The sequence below is a fragment of the Durio zibethinus genome, chromosome 11, assembly GCF_047325235.1.
Source record: "Durio zibethinus cultivar Kanyao isolate XHJ-2024 chromosome 11, ASM4732523v1, whole genome shotgun sequence".
In the NCBI taxonomy this organism is placed as follows: domain Eukaryota; kingdom Viridiplantae; phylum Streptophyta; class Magnoliopsida; order Malvales; family Malvaceae; genus Durio; species Durio zibethinus.
Genome location: NC_143172.1, coordinates 24822241 through 24839310, shown reverse-complemented (window position 1 = coordinate 24839310; position 17070 = coordinate 24822241). Strand labels below are relative to the sequence as shown.

The 17070-nt window shown below is 33.6% G+C and overlaps 1 protein-coding gene and 2 pseudogenes across 3 annotated transcripts; all 3 read left to right on the top strand.

Moving 5' to 3' along the window:
• Positions 1-1159: 1159 nt before the first annotated feature.
• Positions 1160-3177, top strand: LOC111291178 (UDP-glycosyltransferase 83A1-like). Of its 2 annotated transcripts, XM_089768426.1 has the most exons (3): positions 1160-1450; positions 1535-1694; positions 1935-3177. In XM_089768426.1, exons 1-3 carry the CDS (start codon positions 1208-1210, stop codon positions 2816-2818), a joined length of 1287 nt encoding a protein of 428 aa, XP_089624552.1. In that variant the 5' UTR covers positions 1160-1207; the 3' UTR covers positions 2819-3177. The 2 variants fall into 2 exon arrangements, with proteins under 2 accessions (XP_089624552.1, XP_089624551.1); XM_089768425.1 differs by having other exon boundaries at positions 1160-1694.
• An 8090-nt stretch (positions 3178-11267) lies between these two features.
• On the top strand, positions 11268-13128 carry LOC111290890 (UDP-glycosyltransferase 83A1-like; annotated as a pseudogene).
• A 1504-nt stretch (positions 13129-14632) lies between these two features.
• LOC111291021 (UDP-glycosyltransferase 83A1 pseudogene) lies at positions 14633-17070 on the top strand (annotated as a pseudogene). The gene is made up of 3 exons (XR_016346659.1): positions 14633-15233; positions 15438-16541; positions 16642-17070. The product of XR_016346659.1 is annotated as a UDP-glycosyltransferase 83A1 pseudogene (transcript).

Sequence of the window (17070 nt, the reverse complement as noted above, 5' to 3'; positions counted from 1 at the left end):
AAATTATCTGCTTACTTATTCAATGTTTAGGCGGATGTTTCTATGGGAAACACCAGTTGGCCATTGATTTCCTTCTCTTGGTTTAAGTATGTTCTCACTCTAAGCAGTGTTTCACCTTTTTGTTGCCTGTTCTATATGGAATATTTTGGCTATCTCACTTGTTTTTTTTAATGATGGTTCAACTGTTTTTTGGATCTGTAACTCATTTGATTTTATTGTTAATTTTACTTTTTATGTCTGGAAATCAGGTTTTTTTTTTTTTTTTTTTTGGTTTCAAGGTGGGGAATCCCTATTTCAAGGGAGAGGAGGATGGGAGGAAGCTTGGTTCAAAACCAAGCCTTAATGTCTTCCTAAAAGCTTCTGTGACCACTAGGCCACGAAGCGGAAGACCTGGAAATCTGGTTTGCTCTAATGGGATTGGTAACAAACTATTTGGGACCATCTCGACCGGGCACACAGAGTTGAAGATAACTTGGATCATGCAGTTTAGTCTGCACATTTCTTTTTGCTCGATGGATTCAGATCGTCAAGTTGAGATAAATGGTGACCTCATTCGATTTTCCTTTTGTTGGATGATGATTCCTGTTTCTTTTCCATTGATTTTGGTTTCTAGAGAAGGCAGTGGATGCTACATACAATTGTGACTATTTTGTACTTATGATGCTGGAAATTTTATTTTTACAGTTTTCTCAGAATCTGTGATGAAAATGAAGTTCTCTAAAATACAAAAAACCATAAATATAGTTTTCTTTTGTTCTCAAATTGATTTTAATATAACAATTGAACTGCTCTACTGCTGGAACTGCAATGGGCAGTGAGTTTATCTGGCTGTCAGATAAGCCTTTGCAATCCTTGCCTAGGATTCCTTCCTTTTTTCTGCCTTTCACGCTTCATATTTGGTGCTACAAAACTAGGCACCAAATACTTTCTTTTCTTTCTTTGCTTTTCGGAGCCCGCCTCCCCTATTTTCCTTTTGTTTCTTTGCTTTGGTCAAAAAGGTAGGCTTTGACTTATCAAGGCAATTTATCAACGCAGCCTCTGGTAAAGACAAAGTGCATAGAAAATGACCTCAGAAGAGTGAGTTTATTATTTGATCACGCAATTGAATATTAAACAGTAGTTATCAGATACTAGGCTGGCCCTGAATAAATATAAGAATCAACTCATCAAAAAGAGATATAGGAGTAGTGAAAAAACGAAAAATACCATGGACAGGCAACCGCATGCACTGGTTATACCATTCCCGGCACAAGGACATGTAGCACCTCTTATGAAGTTGGCCCTCCAAATTGCTGCTCATGGTGTAAAAGTCACCTTTGTCAATGCAGAGTTCATACACAAAAAAGTTATGGTTTCAATACAGGAGAAAGCTGAGGATCGGAGCCTGATAAGCCTCGTCTCATTTCCTGATGGATTGGAATCGGACGACAATCGAACTGATTGGGTTAAGGTGACAGAAAGTGTGCATAGAACTATGCCAAGTTATTTGGAGGACTTCATACTGAAAATTAACCAATCAAATATCAATGAGCAGATCACTTGTGTTGTAGCTGATACATCGGTTGGGTGGGCTCTTGAAGTGGCCAAGAAAGTAGGGATCGAAGCAGTTGCAGTTTGGCCTTCCGGCGGGCCATGCTTGGCTCTGGCACTACATGTTCAACAACTTCTTGAGGCTGAAATTGTAGATAATGATGGTAAGAATGTGAAAATATATACAATAAAAAGTAGAATAGAATTGACTAACTTCATCTAGGCTGAATGTTTTTATTTTATTACTATGTGAGAAAAACAAAGGCATAAACTCAAGAAAGATCATCTGCATGTTATCTAATAGGCATACCAATTGTTGTGACTCATTTTTCATGATTAACAAAATAGTGAAAAGTCCTCACAGGCTATATTTTATTGAAAAATTAACTTGATGTTCTCTGTAGGAACCGTCATGAAAGATGAACCAATCTCGGTGTCAAAGGATGTCCCTGCCTGGAGCAGCTCTGAGATTGGATGGAGCTGCCCTACTCCAGCGATGCAGAAACTTTCGTTTGCATTTTATTGTATTGTCCCTCAGTATTCCAAATTTTATGACTGGTTACTTTGCAACTCAATTTACGAATTGGATTCAGCAGCCCTACAATTGATTCCCAACATCTTGCCCATAGGCCCTTTACTCGCAAGTAACCATTTGGGTACCTTTGCTGGAAACTTCTGGCCTGAAGACTCATCATGCTTAGAGTGGCTTGATCAGCAACCTTCAGGCTCTGTTATTTATGTTGCATTTGGCAGCACAAGAATGGCAAACTTGCAACAAGTAAAAGAACTAGCACTTGGTCTTGAACTTAGTGGCCAACCATTTTTATGGGTTATTAGATCTGATTTTATGAATGGATCACATGCTATGTTCCCAGATGGATTCAAAGATAGAGTGGCAAAACGAGCAAAATTTGTTGAATGGGCACCTCAGGAGAAGGTGTTGGCTCACCCTTCGATTGCTTGTTTCATGAGCCACTGTGGATGGAATTCTACTATGGAGGGTCTAACCATGGGTGTACCCTTCTTATGTTGGCCTTATTGGGCTGATCAGTTCACCAATAAGAAATATATTTGCCACGTTTGGAAGACTGGTTTAGGGTTAACCCAAGATGGAAATGGAATCGTAACAAGGCATGAAGTAAGTACAAAGATCAAGACATTACTCTCTTCTGAGGTTATAAAGGCAAATGCACTGCATATAAAGGAACTAGCTAGAAAGAGTTCCCATGAAGGTGGATCTTCTTTCAACAACTTTAAGGACTTCATTGAACATATTAAGCGCATTTAGACCTGGCTAATCGTTTAAGGAGCTCATGCAGAAGATAGATTCTGTCGAAGTTGTTGTAAAACTAAGAAATAAGGGTGATCTGTTGCTCGATCTCAATCTCAATAAAGGAAGTTGTCAACAGCCATGCAAACTGTTAATGTTAGAAGACGTGTTTAGGACTGCTAATGTGGATTTATAAACGTTACTTAGTTGAATGTTTCAAATTATTCCTATTTTTTTGTGTTGGTTATTTTTTTGTTATTCAGGTTTATGGTCATGGCGTAATCTTAAGACTATGATTTTAGTGGGTCATTATTAATTAAGCTTTAGATTGTAATGTTTTCAATGTTAAGTGAAATTGAGTTTTCATTGCTTCAAAATACGTTTTTCTCAATTTCCATTTGCCTTTACTATAGCAATACCCTATTTTTTTTTATTAAAAAATAACAACATTTGGTATCAAAGCTCTCTTCTTAAGGGATTTGTGTGTGAATTTGACGCGTTATGAAAGTCAAAACCAATTTCTCTGCAATTACTTTGTCGGTGTTGGATGGAGACAACTACTGGATTTGGGCAATACATATGGAGACATACTTGTAAGCTTTGGATCTTTGGGAAGCAGTGAAATAAGACTATCAAATTTTTGCACTTCTAAACTATCCCACCACGGCACAGATAAAAGCGTATAATAAAAAAGATAAAGAAATCAAAGGCAAAGGCCTGCTTGTTTACTGCAATCTCATCCATCATCTTCACTCATATCATGTCTCTGAAGTCAATAAAAAGATATAGGATTATCTCAAGCATAAATATGAAGGAGATGAAAGAATTAAAGGGATGCAAGTCCTGAACTTGATCAGAGAATTTGAACTTCAAAGAATGAAAGACTCCAAGACGATTAAAGATTACTTCGACATGCTTCTTAATATCGTCAACAAAGTGAGGCTTCTTAGATCTGAATTTACTGACTCAAGAATTGTAGAAAAAATTCTTGTTACAGTACCTGAAAGATATGAAGCAACCATCATTACCTTGAAAAATACCAAGGATCTATCAAAAATTTCTTTAGTAGAATTGTTTAACACATTACAAGCACAAGAAAAAAGAAGATTGATAAAAGGAGGATACAACAACTGAATGAGCTTTGACAGCCAAGCATCAAAACGTGGCCAAAAATAAAAGAAAGAAAAAGAAGGATTTTGAAAGAAATAAGGCAAATACAACATCAGTCAATGTAAAAAGAAAGAATAAAAATACGAATAAATTTTATTCACCTTGCTAACACTACGAAAATAAGGGTCATCCTTTATTTAGATGTTAGAGAAGACCTGATGCTAAGTGCACTAAATGCAATCAGATGGGGCATGAAATTGTTATTGCAAAAACAAAAATCAACAACATCATAAAGAGGCAAAGATTGCTGATCAAGAGGAAAAGGATCACTTGTTCATCGTTACATGTTTCTCTGAATCAAATCAAATGAAATTTGACTTATAGACAGTGGTTGTACTAACCACATGACACATGATAAGGATCTATTCAGGGAACTAAATAATGCAAACTCATCAAAGGTTCGGGTTGGTAATGGCAAGTACATAACTATGAAAGAAAAAAAAATAATTGCAATTTCAACCTGTTTAGATACAAAGTTCATTTATGATGTGTTGTATATCCTTGAAATTGATCAAAACTTGTTAAGTGTTGGACAATTAATTGAAAAGGGTTATAAAGTTATGTTCGAAGATAAAAGTTGCTTGATTAAAGATGCAGTTAACCAAGATATTTCAAAGTAAAAATAAAATGGAAAAGCTTTACTCTAAATCCATTAAAGGAGGAGCAAATTATTTTCCCAATAAAAAAAAATATCATTGGAGTATGACACAAAAGGCTCGAACACTATTATCATCAAGGGCTGCTATAGATGAAATCCAAAAAGATGGCAAATGATCTTTCAGAACTTAATGATCATATTCCAAACTGCAAAGCATGTCAGTTTAAAAAGCAAAGTAGGAAACTATTTCTCAAGGTAACATAGAGAGCATCAAAGAAGCTACAATTAATTCATACTGACATTATAAGCCCACAAAGAATGCTTTCTCTGAAAGTTAATCTTTATTATGTTGCATTCATTAACAATTGCATCCGTATGTATTGGATCTTTTTTTTGAAGCATAAGTTAGATGTGGCTCAGGTTTTCTAAAACTTTAAAGCCAGAGTTGAAAACGAGAGTGGCTGTAGAATTCAAACTCTTAGATCAAACAATGGTAAGAAGTACATTTTTAAAGCATTCAATCATTTTTGTGAAGAAGCAGGCATCCAACATCAATTAATCACTTCATACACTCCATAATAAAAGGGAGTAAGTGAGAGATGAAATAGATTCATATTAGAGATGACACGATGTATGCTATATGAGAAGAATTTGCCAAAGTAATTCTGGGCTAAAGTAACAAACACTGCTATTTTTCTGTAAAACAAGCTTCCCACAATAGTAATGAAGGATCAAACACCCTTTGAGGCATGGTATGGTTATAAACCATCTCCGAATTTTCTTAAAATATTTGGATGTTTGTGCTTCACTCATTTTTCACAGATAAAGAGAGACAAACTAGATAAAAAAACACTTTCAGGCATTTTTATTGGCTACAGCTTAATTGCAAAAGCTTATAAAGTTTTTCAATCACAAACTAGAAAAATTATTATAAGTAGGGATATGCACTTTATGAAAATGAAGAGTGGAACTAGGATGATGCAAAAAAGATGGATTCAACCTCAAAAGAGCCTAAGCTTAAGTTTTTTGTTTTGGATATAACAATATAAAGCATTAGAGACTGGGAGAATGAAATGGTGGAAAATAATCCTATCAGAGGCACAAGACTACTTTTTGATGTTTATAAAAAATGCAATATTGCTATGTGCAAACGTACAGATTATAAAGAAGCTAAGACAGATCAAAATTAGGTTGATGTAATAAAAGAAAAGCTACTCATGATTGAAAAGAATAAAACATGAGAGTTGGTTGATTGACCCCAAAACAAAAAGGTAATTAAAGTCAAGTAGGGTACAGAATCAAGTTTAATGCTAATGGCTCAATTAATAAGTATAAAGCTAGATTCGTAGTCAAAAGATATGTTTAAATACTTAGTGTGAACTACTTAGATACCTTTGTACTAGTCATTAGACTCGACACCATTAGGCTCTTACTCACCGTTGTAGCGTAAAAAAATTAAAAGGTGTACTAGTTAGATGTCAAGTCAACATTATTGAATGGTTTTCTATATGAGCAGATTTATGTAGACCAACTGAAAGGTTATGTAAAGGAATGAGAAGAAGATAAGGTCTATCTTTTTAAAAAGGCACTTTATGGATTAAAGCAAGTTTTAATAGCTTGGTACAATAGGATTGATGAACATTTGTAAACTTGAGATTTGCTAAAAGCTTATCTAAATCAACATTATATGTCAAGCATAATGGAGCTGACATTCTTATCATCTTACTATATGTGGATGACCTGCTTGTGACAGGAAACAACATAAGTATTATGGATAAGTTTAAACAAGAGATGATGGAATTTTTTGAGATAACATATCTCAGATTGATAACCTTCTTTCTTGGAATGAAAATTAAATAGAATGAACATGAAATCTTCATTTGTCAGAAGAAATATACCGAGGAGATTCTGAAAAAGTTTAAACTCGAAAAATGTAAAGAAATGAGCACACCGATGAACTCAAAGTGTAATACCTTAACCCAAATGATAATTAGGCTAGACTAATACCAAAGTCCATCAGTTTATTAAGAGACTAATTAGTAAAAAAAAAAGGGCTAAAGTATTATATGAAAAAAAAAACCTAGCCATAATGAAACAAAAAAAAAAGTTCTTCTTTTTCATCTTTTTTAGGGTTAGAGAATATGAAAAATCAAGTTGAAGATTCAAAATCAAATGCTACAATCAAGTTAATCCCCTAAAAGTGAGTATATGCCCTTTTTATTTAAGAAAAAATATCATGTTGATTGCTATTATATGGAGTTAAATTTTTGAAAGAAAAACCAAGAAAATTATGAAATCTTTCATTAATCTTCATGATCTATTTAGGTAAATTATTAGACTTTATTTATTTCATATTTTTAAGATTTATTGATGATTATTGAATGGAGTTTAAAGGCTGAAAAATGGGGATTTGAGTTTTTAAAGATTGAAGGAGAAATTTTATTTTTGGATGAAATGCTATGATCTGTAATAATAAATTAAAATATAATTTTGTATTAATGGATAGATTAATGTTGTGATTATTATATATCATTGGAAAGCATGTTGAATCGACTTTCTAATGAAATAAATGGAAGTCGAATCCGAGTCTTTTATGAAAAGTTATCTTTTATGAAAAGTTATCTAATTTTTACTTAAAGATATGTAGGCTATATGGCAACATCATCAAAGTTGAATTACAAAAATGATCTTAAATTTATATAGGGAATTAAGCATTGAACCATACATGTTTCAAATAAGCATAATTGAATTTATAGTCTCCTATGAGTAAATATATAATTTTTATTAGAAGGTATATGAGCTGTCTAGTAGTAAGATATGACGTGGATTTCAAATTTTATTATAATTAATCTATAAAGAATTACGATGTGGATCATAAATGGTTAGAAAGCTTATCAAGTCTAGTTTCTAACACATTAAAGAGATTTTAATTTCAAGTTTGATATCTTGAGATATAGTCATTTTAGTGAAAGTAGCGCAGGCTACCAAAATTAGTTACTTAAGTTAGTTCTTATTTAACTTAGTTGTTTTGGTATAAGTGGTCTCAAATGAGTTGATTAATTACTGTCATGTTGAAATGATCTTGAATAGACCATTAATTATTTTGAGAAAAAAAATTAAATGGTGAAATAAAAAAGAGATAAGTAGAATCTCACACACTTTACTTATTTTTGAATCTATGTATATATGTATATTTCTAAATGAATGAATATTTTATTTCATTATTTTCGATCTATGAAAAAAGGATCAAGCATATGATTATTTTACGTTTCTCTATATAAATGATAGATCATGCTTATGAATGAAATAAGAAAATGATTTATGTTTAAGAAATAATTTTATGATAGCTACATTTTTACATCCCTAGGAAGTACAATCATCGACACCAGAACTAGTTCTACGACCCTGACTAACGGGTAATAGTAGTTAGCAAAGACATGATCATACGACCTTGACTAATGGGTAATAGTAATTAGCATAAGGCTTTAGCTATTGAGTTATAATAGTTAGCAATGATTATGAGGATGAAATTATCGATATGGCCAATATCACAGGTTATAGCAGTGGCCGTAACTAATGATAAATGAATGATAATGATGATTTATGATGATGATGATTTATGATGATTTTTAATGATTGATTCATGATTTGGTTTGATTACGATTTTTGAATGATAACATATTTTGCAATGATTTATGAATTGACATATTTTGACATTGATTTATGAATTTATGAAATATTTGATAAAACGATGATATTTGAAATATTTTAACATTATGATTTAACAAATGTTTTGAATAATCTATATGATATATGTGAAAAAATGATTGATCCAATAACGTGTGTGAGCCTATATTTACTAAGTTGTGGTTTGCTCATTCTCTATTTTTTTTCTTTTATAGATGATATGAATATTAAGTATGATTAGACTTATGAAGAGCTAGAAGAATCTGAGCGTTGAAAAACTACTTTTGGAAGTAGTATTTATGAAATATTATTTCTTTTAGTTGTAATACTCATAATTGAACCTTCAAAGATTGGTTATCTAGATATTTTTACTTATTGAGAACCTTATTTTATTTTAGAGTTGTTCAATGATTAAGAAAAAAAGCTTTTAATTACTTTAAGATTTTATTTCAAGATAATATGATCGTATTGTCTTTTGATCTTGGGGCATGACATAAAAGAAAAGTTCTATAAAAAAGATGAAACTGAGAAGATTGATCAGGCATATTTCAAAAGCCTGATTGGTTGCTTTATGTATCTTACAATAACTCAACCTAACATTTTGAATATTGTAAGCATTTTGTCTCGATTTATGTTATGTGCAAGCAAATGGCATCTCAAGGCTGCAAAAATAGTGCTTAGATATGTGAAAAGCACATGTGATTTTGGCATTAAATACATAAAAAGCAAAGAGTTCAAATTAGTTGGCTTCTCAGATAATGATTGGGGAGATTTCATTGATGATATGAAGAGCACTTTAGGTTATTGTTTCACACTTGGTTCTAGTGTTTTCTCATAAAACTTGAAAAAAAAAATTGTAGCTAATCTACAACTGAAGCAGAGTTTGTTGCTGCAACAATTGCTGTTAATCAAGCTTTGTGGCTGAAAAAGATTTTAATCGATTTTAACTTGGAGTAGGAGAAAAGCACAGAGATTCTTGTTAACAACCAAGCTGCTATTGCTATCTCTCAAAATTCTATATTTCAGAAAAAAACTAAGCATTTTAATATTAAGTTATTCTTCTTAAGGGAAGTATAAAAAGATGGAGCTGTTGTTTTTGTCTACTGCAAAATAGAATATCAAGTTGCATATGTCTTCACCAAGCCACTATCGGCTAGCAAGTTTGAATTTCTGAGGACAAAACTTGGTGTTTACAACTCTTAAAGTAAGAAAAAGTGTTAGAAGATGTGTTTAGGACTGCTGATGTGGATTCATAAACATTGCTTAGTTGAATGTTTCAAATTGTTCCTATTTTTTGGTGTTGGTTATTTTTTTGTTATTCATGTTTGTGGTCATGGTGTAATTTTAGAACCATGATTTTAGTGGGTTGTTATTAATTAAGCTTTAAATTGTAATATTTGTGATGTTAAGTGAAATTGAGTTTTCTTTGCTTCATAATACGTTGCTCTCAATTTTCATTTGCTTTTACTATAGCAATACTCTATTTTTCTTTTCTTAGTAAAAAATAACAACAGTTAATAAAGTATTCGATCTTTAGTTCCAATAGTTCAAATTCTGCCAACCTCTAAGTATAGAAAAAAAAAATTATCAGCAACTCAACAGTCTATAAGATTAGCTCCATAAGCATGCTTGAGAGTTCAAGTCTTCTCTATTATATCTTATCCTCCAACAAGTTAGGTTTTTCTACATTAAATTCTATATAACTGCTTGCCAAAGGCTTAAAATGTTCTCAAATTTTATATTTACAAGGTATGTAGGGAACAATTGCCAAGAATGAATCACATATATTATATAGAGTTTTAATCTACTGGTTCAACACAAAGTCCAGATTACAAATCATCAAATATAGCTTTAAGTGAATGTTGCTTCTATCTTTACAAGAAGAAAAATACAATTGCTAAAGAATCAATTGCTAATTAAAATAACAAAACAAGAAGAAAGGTTTTTCTTATCATATTCATTCCGGCATAAAGACAAGATTGTAGTTGTCCATGATTTGAGATATATATATATATATATATATATATATATATAGATATACACGTGTGTATGTGTATTTAAATCATTAATTTAGGGTTAATTTTAACAAAGGGTGAAATTTTTAACTTTAATGATATTAAAAACAACAATTATGATGAGATTAAATTCAGATTAAAATTAAAGATAAAAATTATTTTATTATTTGAATACAAACGTAATAATATGAGTAATTAAATATGAAAGTCAATTGTCATAATTAAAAACTATTTTTATTTTTAATTTTATATTAAAATAATCAACTATTGGTAGCTTTGAATTTCATACGTATTCGGAACAGAAGAAAAAGTTCTCTGTACTTACGCGATGACATCGGCTTTGATGACCAACAGGGGAAGGTAAGTTGACCTTATCCCAACTTTTTACTTTGTAGCTCTTATATATGAGACATAATTATTGGTTTGAGTTACCGTGGACAAAGCTTGATTAGGACAAGAAGCATACAAGTGACGTTGTTTAGAACTTATCTAGAATACTTATGAATCTCATGGATTTTCCTTGTCTTGAATCTAATTGAAGAAAGTATTGGGCCTACGAAACAGGTAAATTTTGAATTGAGAATACTTTGATAATTTTATTGGGTAAAATTATCTAACTCCTTTCCAAACAAAACTCAATCACAAAGTTTCATACAAAAAGATTAAAATGACAAAGATGTAACTAAAAGTTACTCTCGAAAAGATTAGTATTTATATGAAATTTTGTGATTTTAGTTACATGAAAAAAGCATTATTCAATGTTACTCGTCAACAATCATGTGATTTATTTGTAAAATGTTGAGTTTTCAATTTTAAGTTTAAATATTATTACATGTTTTGTTGTAAAGAATGTAAGCGAAATGACAGGCTACAGCTTTATTCTTTAGAAAAAAAGCATACAGCCATTTAAGGAACAAGGACTTTGGTTACAAGACAACAAAAAGGTCAGTGAACAGCACATTCCATTAATTGTAAAGACAAAGTATATATAGAGAAGATGATGATCTTACAAGAATGCGCGTTTTTGAGTTTCTGAAGCAATTGAAAACAAAACAGTAGCTGTCAGAAGCTAGGATAAACATGAATATAAATATAGGCCAAGACTTAAAGCAAGCAGGTCTGTGCAAGCATACTATGGACAGGCAACCGCATGTACTAGTTATACCATTCCCTGCAAAAGGCCATGTAGCTCCTCTAATGAAATTGTCCCTCCAATTTGCTGCTCATGGAGTTAAGGTAACATTTGTTAACACAGAGGTCAGACGAGAAAAAATTATAGCTTCATTGCCCGAGAAAGTTGAGGAGAGGAGCCTGGTAAGCCTTGTTTCAATTCCTGTTGTTGTGGATGAAGATGGACCAAATGATGGTGTTAAGGTGAGGGAAACGATACACAGAGTTATGCGAGGATTCTTGGAGGACTTGATTGTGAAGATCAACCAGTCAAATGTCAATGAGAAGATCACTTGTGTTATAGCTGATACGTCAGTTGGGTGGGCAGTAGAAGTGACCAAGAAGGTGGGACTTGAGGCAGTTGCAATTTGGCCTGCTGGAGCAGCATGCTTGGCCCTTGCAGTACACATTCCACAACTACTTGAGGCTGGAATTATAAACACTGATGGTAAGAGAAATTATTAACAATTTGATGGTAAGTTGAAAGTTTTTGCCTGCTTGACCTAATTGAAAAACTTGAGTTTCTAGGAATCGTGATGAACGATGAGCCAATCTCACTGTCAGAGGATATCCCCGCCTGGAGCAGCTCTGATATTGGATGAAAAAGCAGTGATCCAGTTGTGCAAAAAGCTATATTTGGATTTTATACCATTGTTCCTGACTACGCCAAATTTTATGACTGGGTACTTTGCAACTCAGTTTATGAACTAGACTCATCGGTCTTGAAATTGATTCCCAATGTCTTGCCTATTGGTCCATTACTTGCTAGTAGCCATTTGGGAGTTTTTGCTGGAAACACTTGGCCTGAAGACTCAACATGCTTAGACTGGCTAGACAAACAAACTGCTGGTTCTGTCATCTATGTTGCATTTGGTAGCTCAACAATAATATGTGCGCAACAAGTAGATGAACTAGCTCTTGGTCTTGAACTTGCAGGCCATCCATTTTTATGGGTTTTTCGATCCAACTTTTGGGATGGATCAACCGTTAAATTCCCAGATGGATTCAAAAACAGAGTAGCCGAACGAGCAAAATTTGTGGAATGGGCGCCTCAGGAAAAGGTGTTAGCTCACCCTTCTGTTTCTTGTTTCATAAGCCACTGTGGCTGGAATTCCACCATGGAAGGTCTAAGCATGGGGCTACCATTTCTATGTTGGCCTTACATAACGGATCAGTTCAGTAATAAGAACTACATTTGTGATGTTCTGAAGATTGGTTTAGAATTGACCAAAGATGAAAATGGAATCACAACTAGGCATGAAATATGCACAAAGATAAACACTTTGCTCTCTTCTGATGTTATAAAGGCGAATGCGCTACATATAAAGGAAATTGCTAGAAAGAGTTCTGATGAAGGTGGGTCTTCTTTCAAGAACTTTAAGAACTTCATTCAACATATTAAGAACCTTTAGGCCTGGATAATCATTTGAGGAGCACAAGGAGGGAAATCAGATTCTATTCAAGTCGTAAACCTCAGGGAAAAAAATGTTCTAGTGATTGATTAATCTTCTTTAAGGCATTTGTCAACTGTAATAATTTATAATTCCTGGATATTAACTCTAAGCACCTCGTTGTATTAGTGAAAGTTGTTCAATATGAATATCCTTTATTTTCATGATCTGAAAAAAATTACTATTATCCAACTTGTTCTGTATCTGGATTTATCTACAGACAATTAAAGTGTTGAATGCAAATCAAAAGCCATTTTTTTCCTCTCTAGAGGACAGAGAGTGTGTGTCAAGTTCCAAGTCTGTATGAATGATTCAACAGAAAGTCCAGATTACAAATCATACTAAATCTTTGCTTTAAGATGTAACCATTTTTTTTTGTAAGAAAAAAGCTGAAAGTAGCCGAATTTGCTTTAATCTTCACAACAAGAAAAATAAAGGTTAAAGAAACAAGAATCACATAGAACAAGAAAAGGGGACACTTACAACATAATCCTATGCGAAGACAGAGTAAAGCTGTTGATGATTTTGACAGCCAGAAATGTTTAAGCAATTGAAAATAAAAAGATTGCTATCAGTAGTTAGGCTAAACAGGAAGCAAAAATAATTGAAGTGCAGGTTAAGACCAAAGGCAAGGAAGTTTGCAGAAGTTGTAAGCACATTCCATGGCTAGAAAACTACATGTAATAGTGCAGCACAAGGCCACGTAGCTCCTCTCATGAAGTTGTCCCTCCAAAATTGCTGCTCATGGAGTGAAAGTCACATTTGTTAATTCAGAATCAGTACATGAAGAATTAGATATTGAAATGTATTATCTTCAAACAAACGAACCCTGTCCTTTGGATCGAGCAAGTGGGTGAAATTCTTAAAATCATTAAGCTTTTCAGTTTCAAAACGAGATTTATACTTGCAGCAAGCATTTTTTTATTCCCCAACATTATCTTTTCTTCTGAATGGTTGAATGATTCTACCAAAATCGTTTTCTTAAGTAAATTTTTAGTCATGCACGGGCTGCTAAAGGTCAAAGTTTTGCTAGTTGGATAGCTAAAAATAGTGGATAGCTAAAAGAAGCTTTTGCTTTTCTCACTATTCCAGACCTGCATACAGTAAACTGTTTGGAAGTCATGGTGAAAATCTATAAGGATCATGGATCACCCAGCAAGATTTATCTACAGAGGCATTAAGATTGGGTGACCGTCTCTAAAATATATAAAGGCAGGCTGTAAGGCAAAACCATGCAATAGATATAAATAGAAAAGATGTGGTGATTAAGGCCAAACTGTCACATTCCATATAACAAAATGTTACTTTCTAATTTAATGAATATTCTAAGACTTTTGATTGTTTCCCTGAATATACTAATTCATTGCAAATCCAACTTCTGCACTTTGCAAGGCAGATTAAAGAGAAATAGCTACTTTCATCAGGACTAATTCATCCAATTGAAACTTCTTTATCAAACAGCTAAAAAGGAGGAAGGGTCCTTGGAAATGAGGCAAAAAAATATTGATACATGGTCCTTTTCATCACTAGAATCTACCACTGCCGTCTTCTGACAGGGAAGCGAAAGCAGCTTCAAGTAAAAAACAGTTAAATTTAGTTATAAGTACCTTGTATTTTACACTGGAATCATATAGGTTAAGGAACACGGGATAACAGGACAAGAAGAAAGGCCAGATAAAATGCTAGTCCTCCAAGAAGACCAAGTAAACTTGAAATGATCTCAGAAGAGTGTTAAGTTTATAAGTTCAATCAGATGGAAACAAAACAATAGCTATCAGAAACTAGACTAAACATGAATAAGAATTAATATAAGTATACGCCTGGACTTAAAAGCAAGTAAGTTTGTTGAAGAAGTGAGCAAATGCCATGGCCGCATGTATTGGCTATATCATACCCAGCACAAGGCCACGTAGCACCTCTCATGAAATTGTCCCTCCAAATTGCTCTTCAAGGTGTTGAAGTCACATTTGTTAATACGAAGTTCATACATGAAAAATTTATGGTTTCAATGCCCGAGAAAGATAAGGAGCAAAGCCTGATAAGCCTTGTTTCAATTCCTGACGGATTAGATAGAGACGATAGAAATGATGTTTTTAAGCTGGCAGAAAGCATAGGAAGAGTTATGCCAGGTCATTTGGAGGACTTGATTTTGAAATTGAACCAGTCAAATGAGAAGGAGCTGATCAAACGTGTTATAGCTGAAACATCAGTTGGATGGGCGCTAGAATTGGCTAAGAAGATGGGAATTGGAGCAATTGCATTTTGGCCTGCTGGAGCTGCTTGCTTTGCCCTGTCAGTACATATTCCACAGTTTATTGACGCTCAAGTTATAAATAATGAGGGTAAGAATATGGGAATTTATATCTGTAGTAAACCGTAGAGTGTGCCTTATGGAAACTAACTTCCATATATTATTGAAAGTTATATTTTATAATACAGAATGCAATTTTATTGCTTTCAGAACTTAATTTAGACACAATAGTTGGGTAAAAAACATAGGGTGTTCGATTAATTGAACTAAGTGAAAAACTTGAACAACTATGCAGGAACTCTAATGAAAGAGACATTCTTGCTATCAAAGAATATGCCTGCCTGGAGCAGCTCTGATATTGCATGGAGTTGCTCTGACCCAGTCGTACAGAAATTTTATTTGGATTTGGTTCATGATCCCCCAATATGCCAGGTTCTATGACTCGATTCTTTGCAACTCATTGCATGAGCTAGACTCACCAACCTTGAAATTGATTCCCAACATTTTACCTGTTGGTCCTTTACTTGCAAGCAACCATTCGGGAGCCTTCGCTGGAAACTGTTGGCCCGAAGACTCAACATGCTTAAAATGGCTTGATAAACAAACTGCAGACTATGTCATTTATGTTGCATTTGGTGGCACAACAATCTTAAGTGTGCAACAAGTAAATGAACTAGCATTTGGACTTGAAATCACCAGCCATCCTTTTTTATGGGTTGTTGGATCTGACTTGAGTGATGGGTCACCTACCAAATTCCCAGACGGGTTCATAGATAGGGTAGCAGATCAAGGAAAACTTGTTGAACGGGCGCCTCAGGAAAAGTTCTTAGCTCACCCTTCTACTGCTTGTTTCCTAAGCCATTGCGGATGGAACTCCACCATGGAAGGTCTAACCATGGGAGTACCCTTTCTTTGCTGGCCTTACTTTGCAGACCAGTTTTGTAATAGAAACTACATTTGCGATGTTTGGAAAATTGGTCTGTACTTGGTCAAAGATGAAAATGGAACCATAACAAGGCAGGAAATAGGTACCAAGATTGAAGCATTGCTCTCTTCTGATGTCATAAAAGCAAATGCACTGCATCTAAAGAACATTGCTCGCTTCTGATGTTATCATTGAATTGATCCAGGGTTTGAGAAATCCTACTCGGACTACGCCCAAAAATAAGTCTAATCGTTTTTATGCTAATACATTTTATAAAATAGTTCAATCAAACATCTACAAATTTTTAAATTTATATGTGATATTTTTCTTACGCTTGTTTGGTTGGCTGAAAAAGTGACATGAACAGTGAATCCATCGTTTGTTTACCATTATAGTTATTACGTGAATAGCTGTCCAACAGATGGTATCTATCGAGGGGAATAGCTATTATCAATAGCCATTCCAAGAGACAAGGTGAAGATAACATTCTCTACGATAAATTTTGTATTTTCAATTTTTTTTCTTTTGTAATTTTTTTAATTCTTTTTTTTTTTTTTCAAATTTTGCTCGCCAGTTTCTCAAGAAATAAAGGAAGAGCTTCACCGGAGATGGGGTTTTTGGTCATCAAAGGTGCGGATCAGAGAGCCAGTCCCCAAAATTGGAGGCTTGAAGAACCGGTCTGGAGCACTAGCAGCTAGAATAGGTGGCTGGCAGCCAAGATTCGGCGCATCAAGGACCAGATCTGACTTTGGCGGTGCCAATATGGTGTGCTAGCAACTAGTTTTGGTCCTTGGTAGCGAAGATGGAACACCTGCACAACAGAATCTTTCCCAAAGTGATAAACTGATAATTATTATTATTATTATTATTCACATAAAAATCAAGAATCTTTGGCTTTATTTCGGATTAAGTTCTAATTGGGATGTTAGAGATATTCTGTTAATAAATTATAAAAAAGTTGTTAACAATTAAGCATTTCAAAATTTTTTGATGTTCTAAAGAG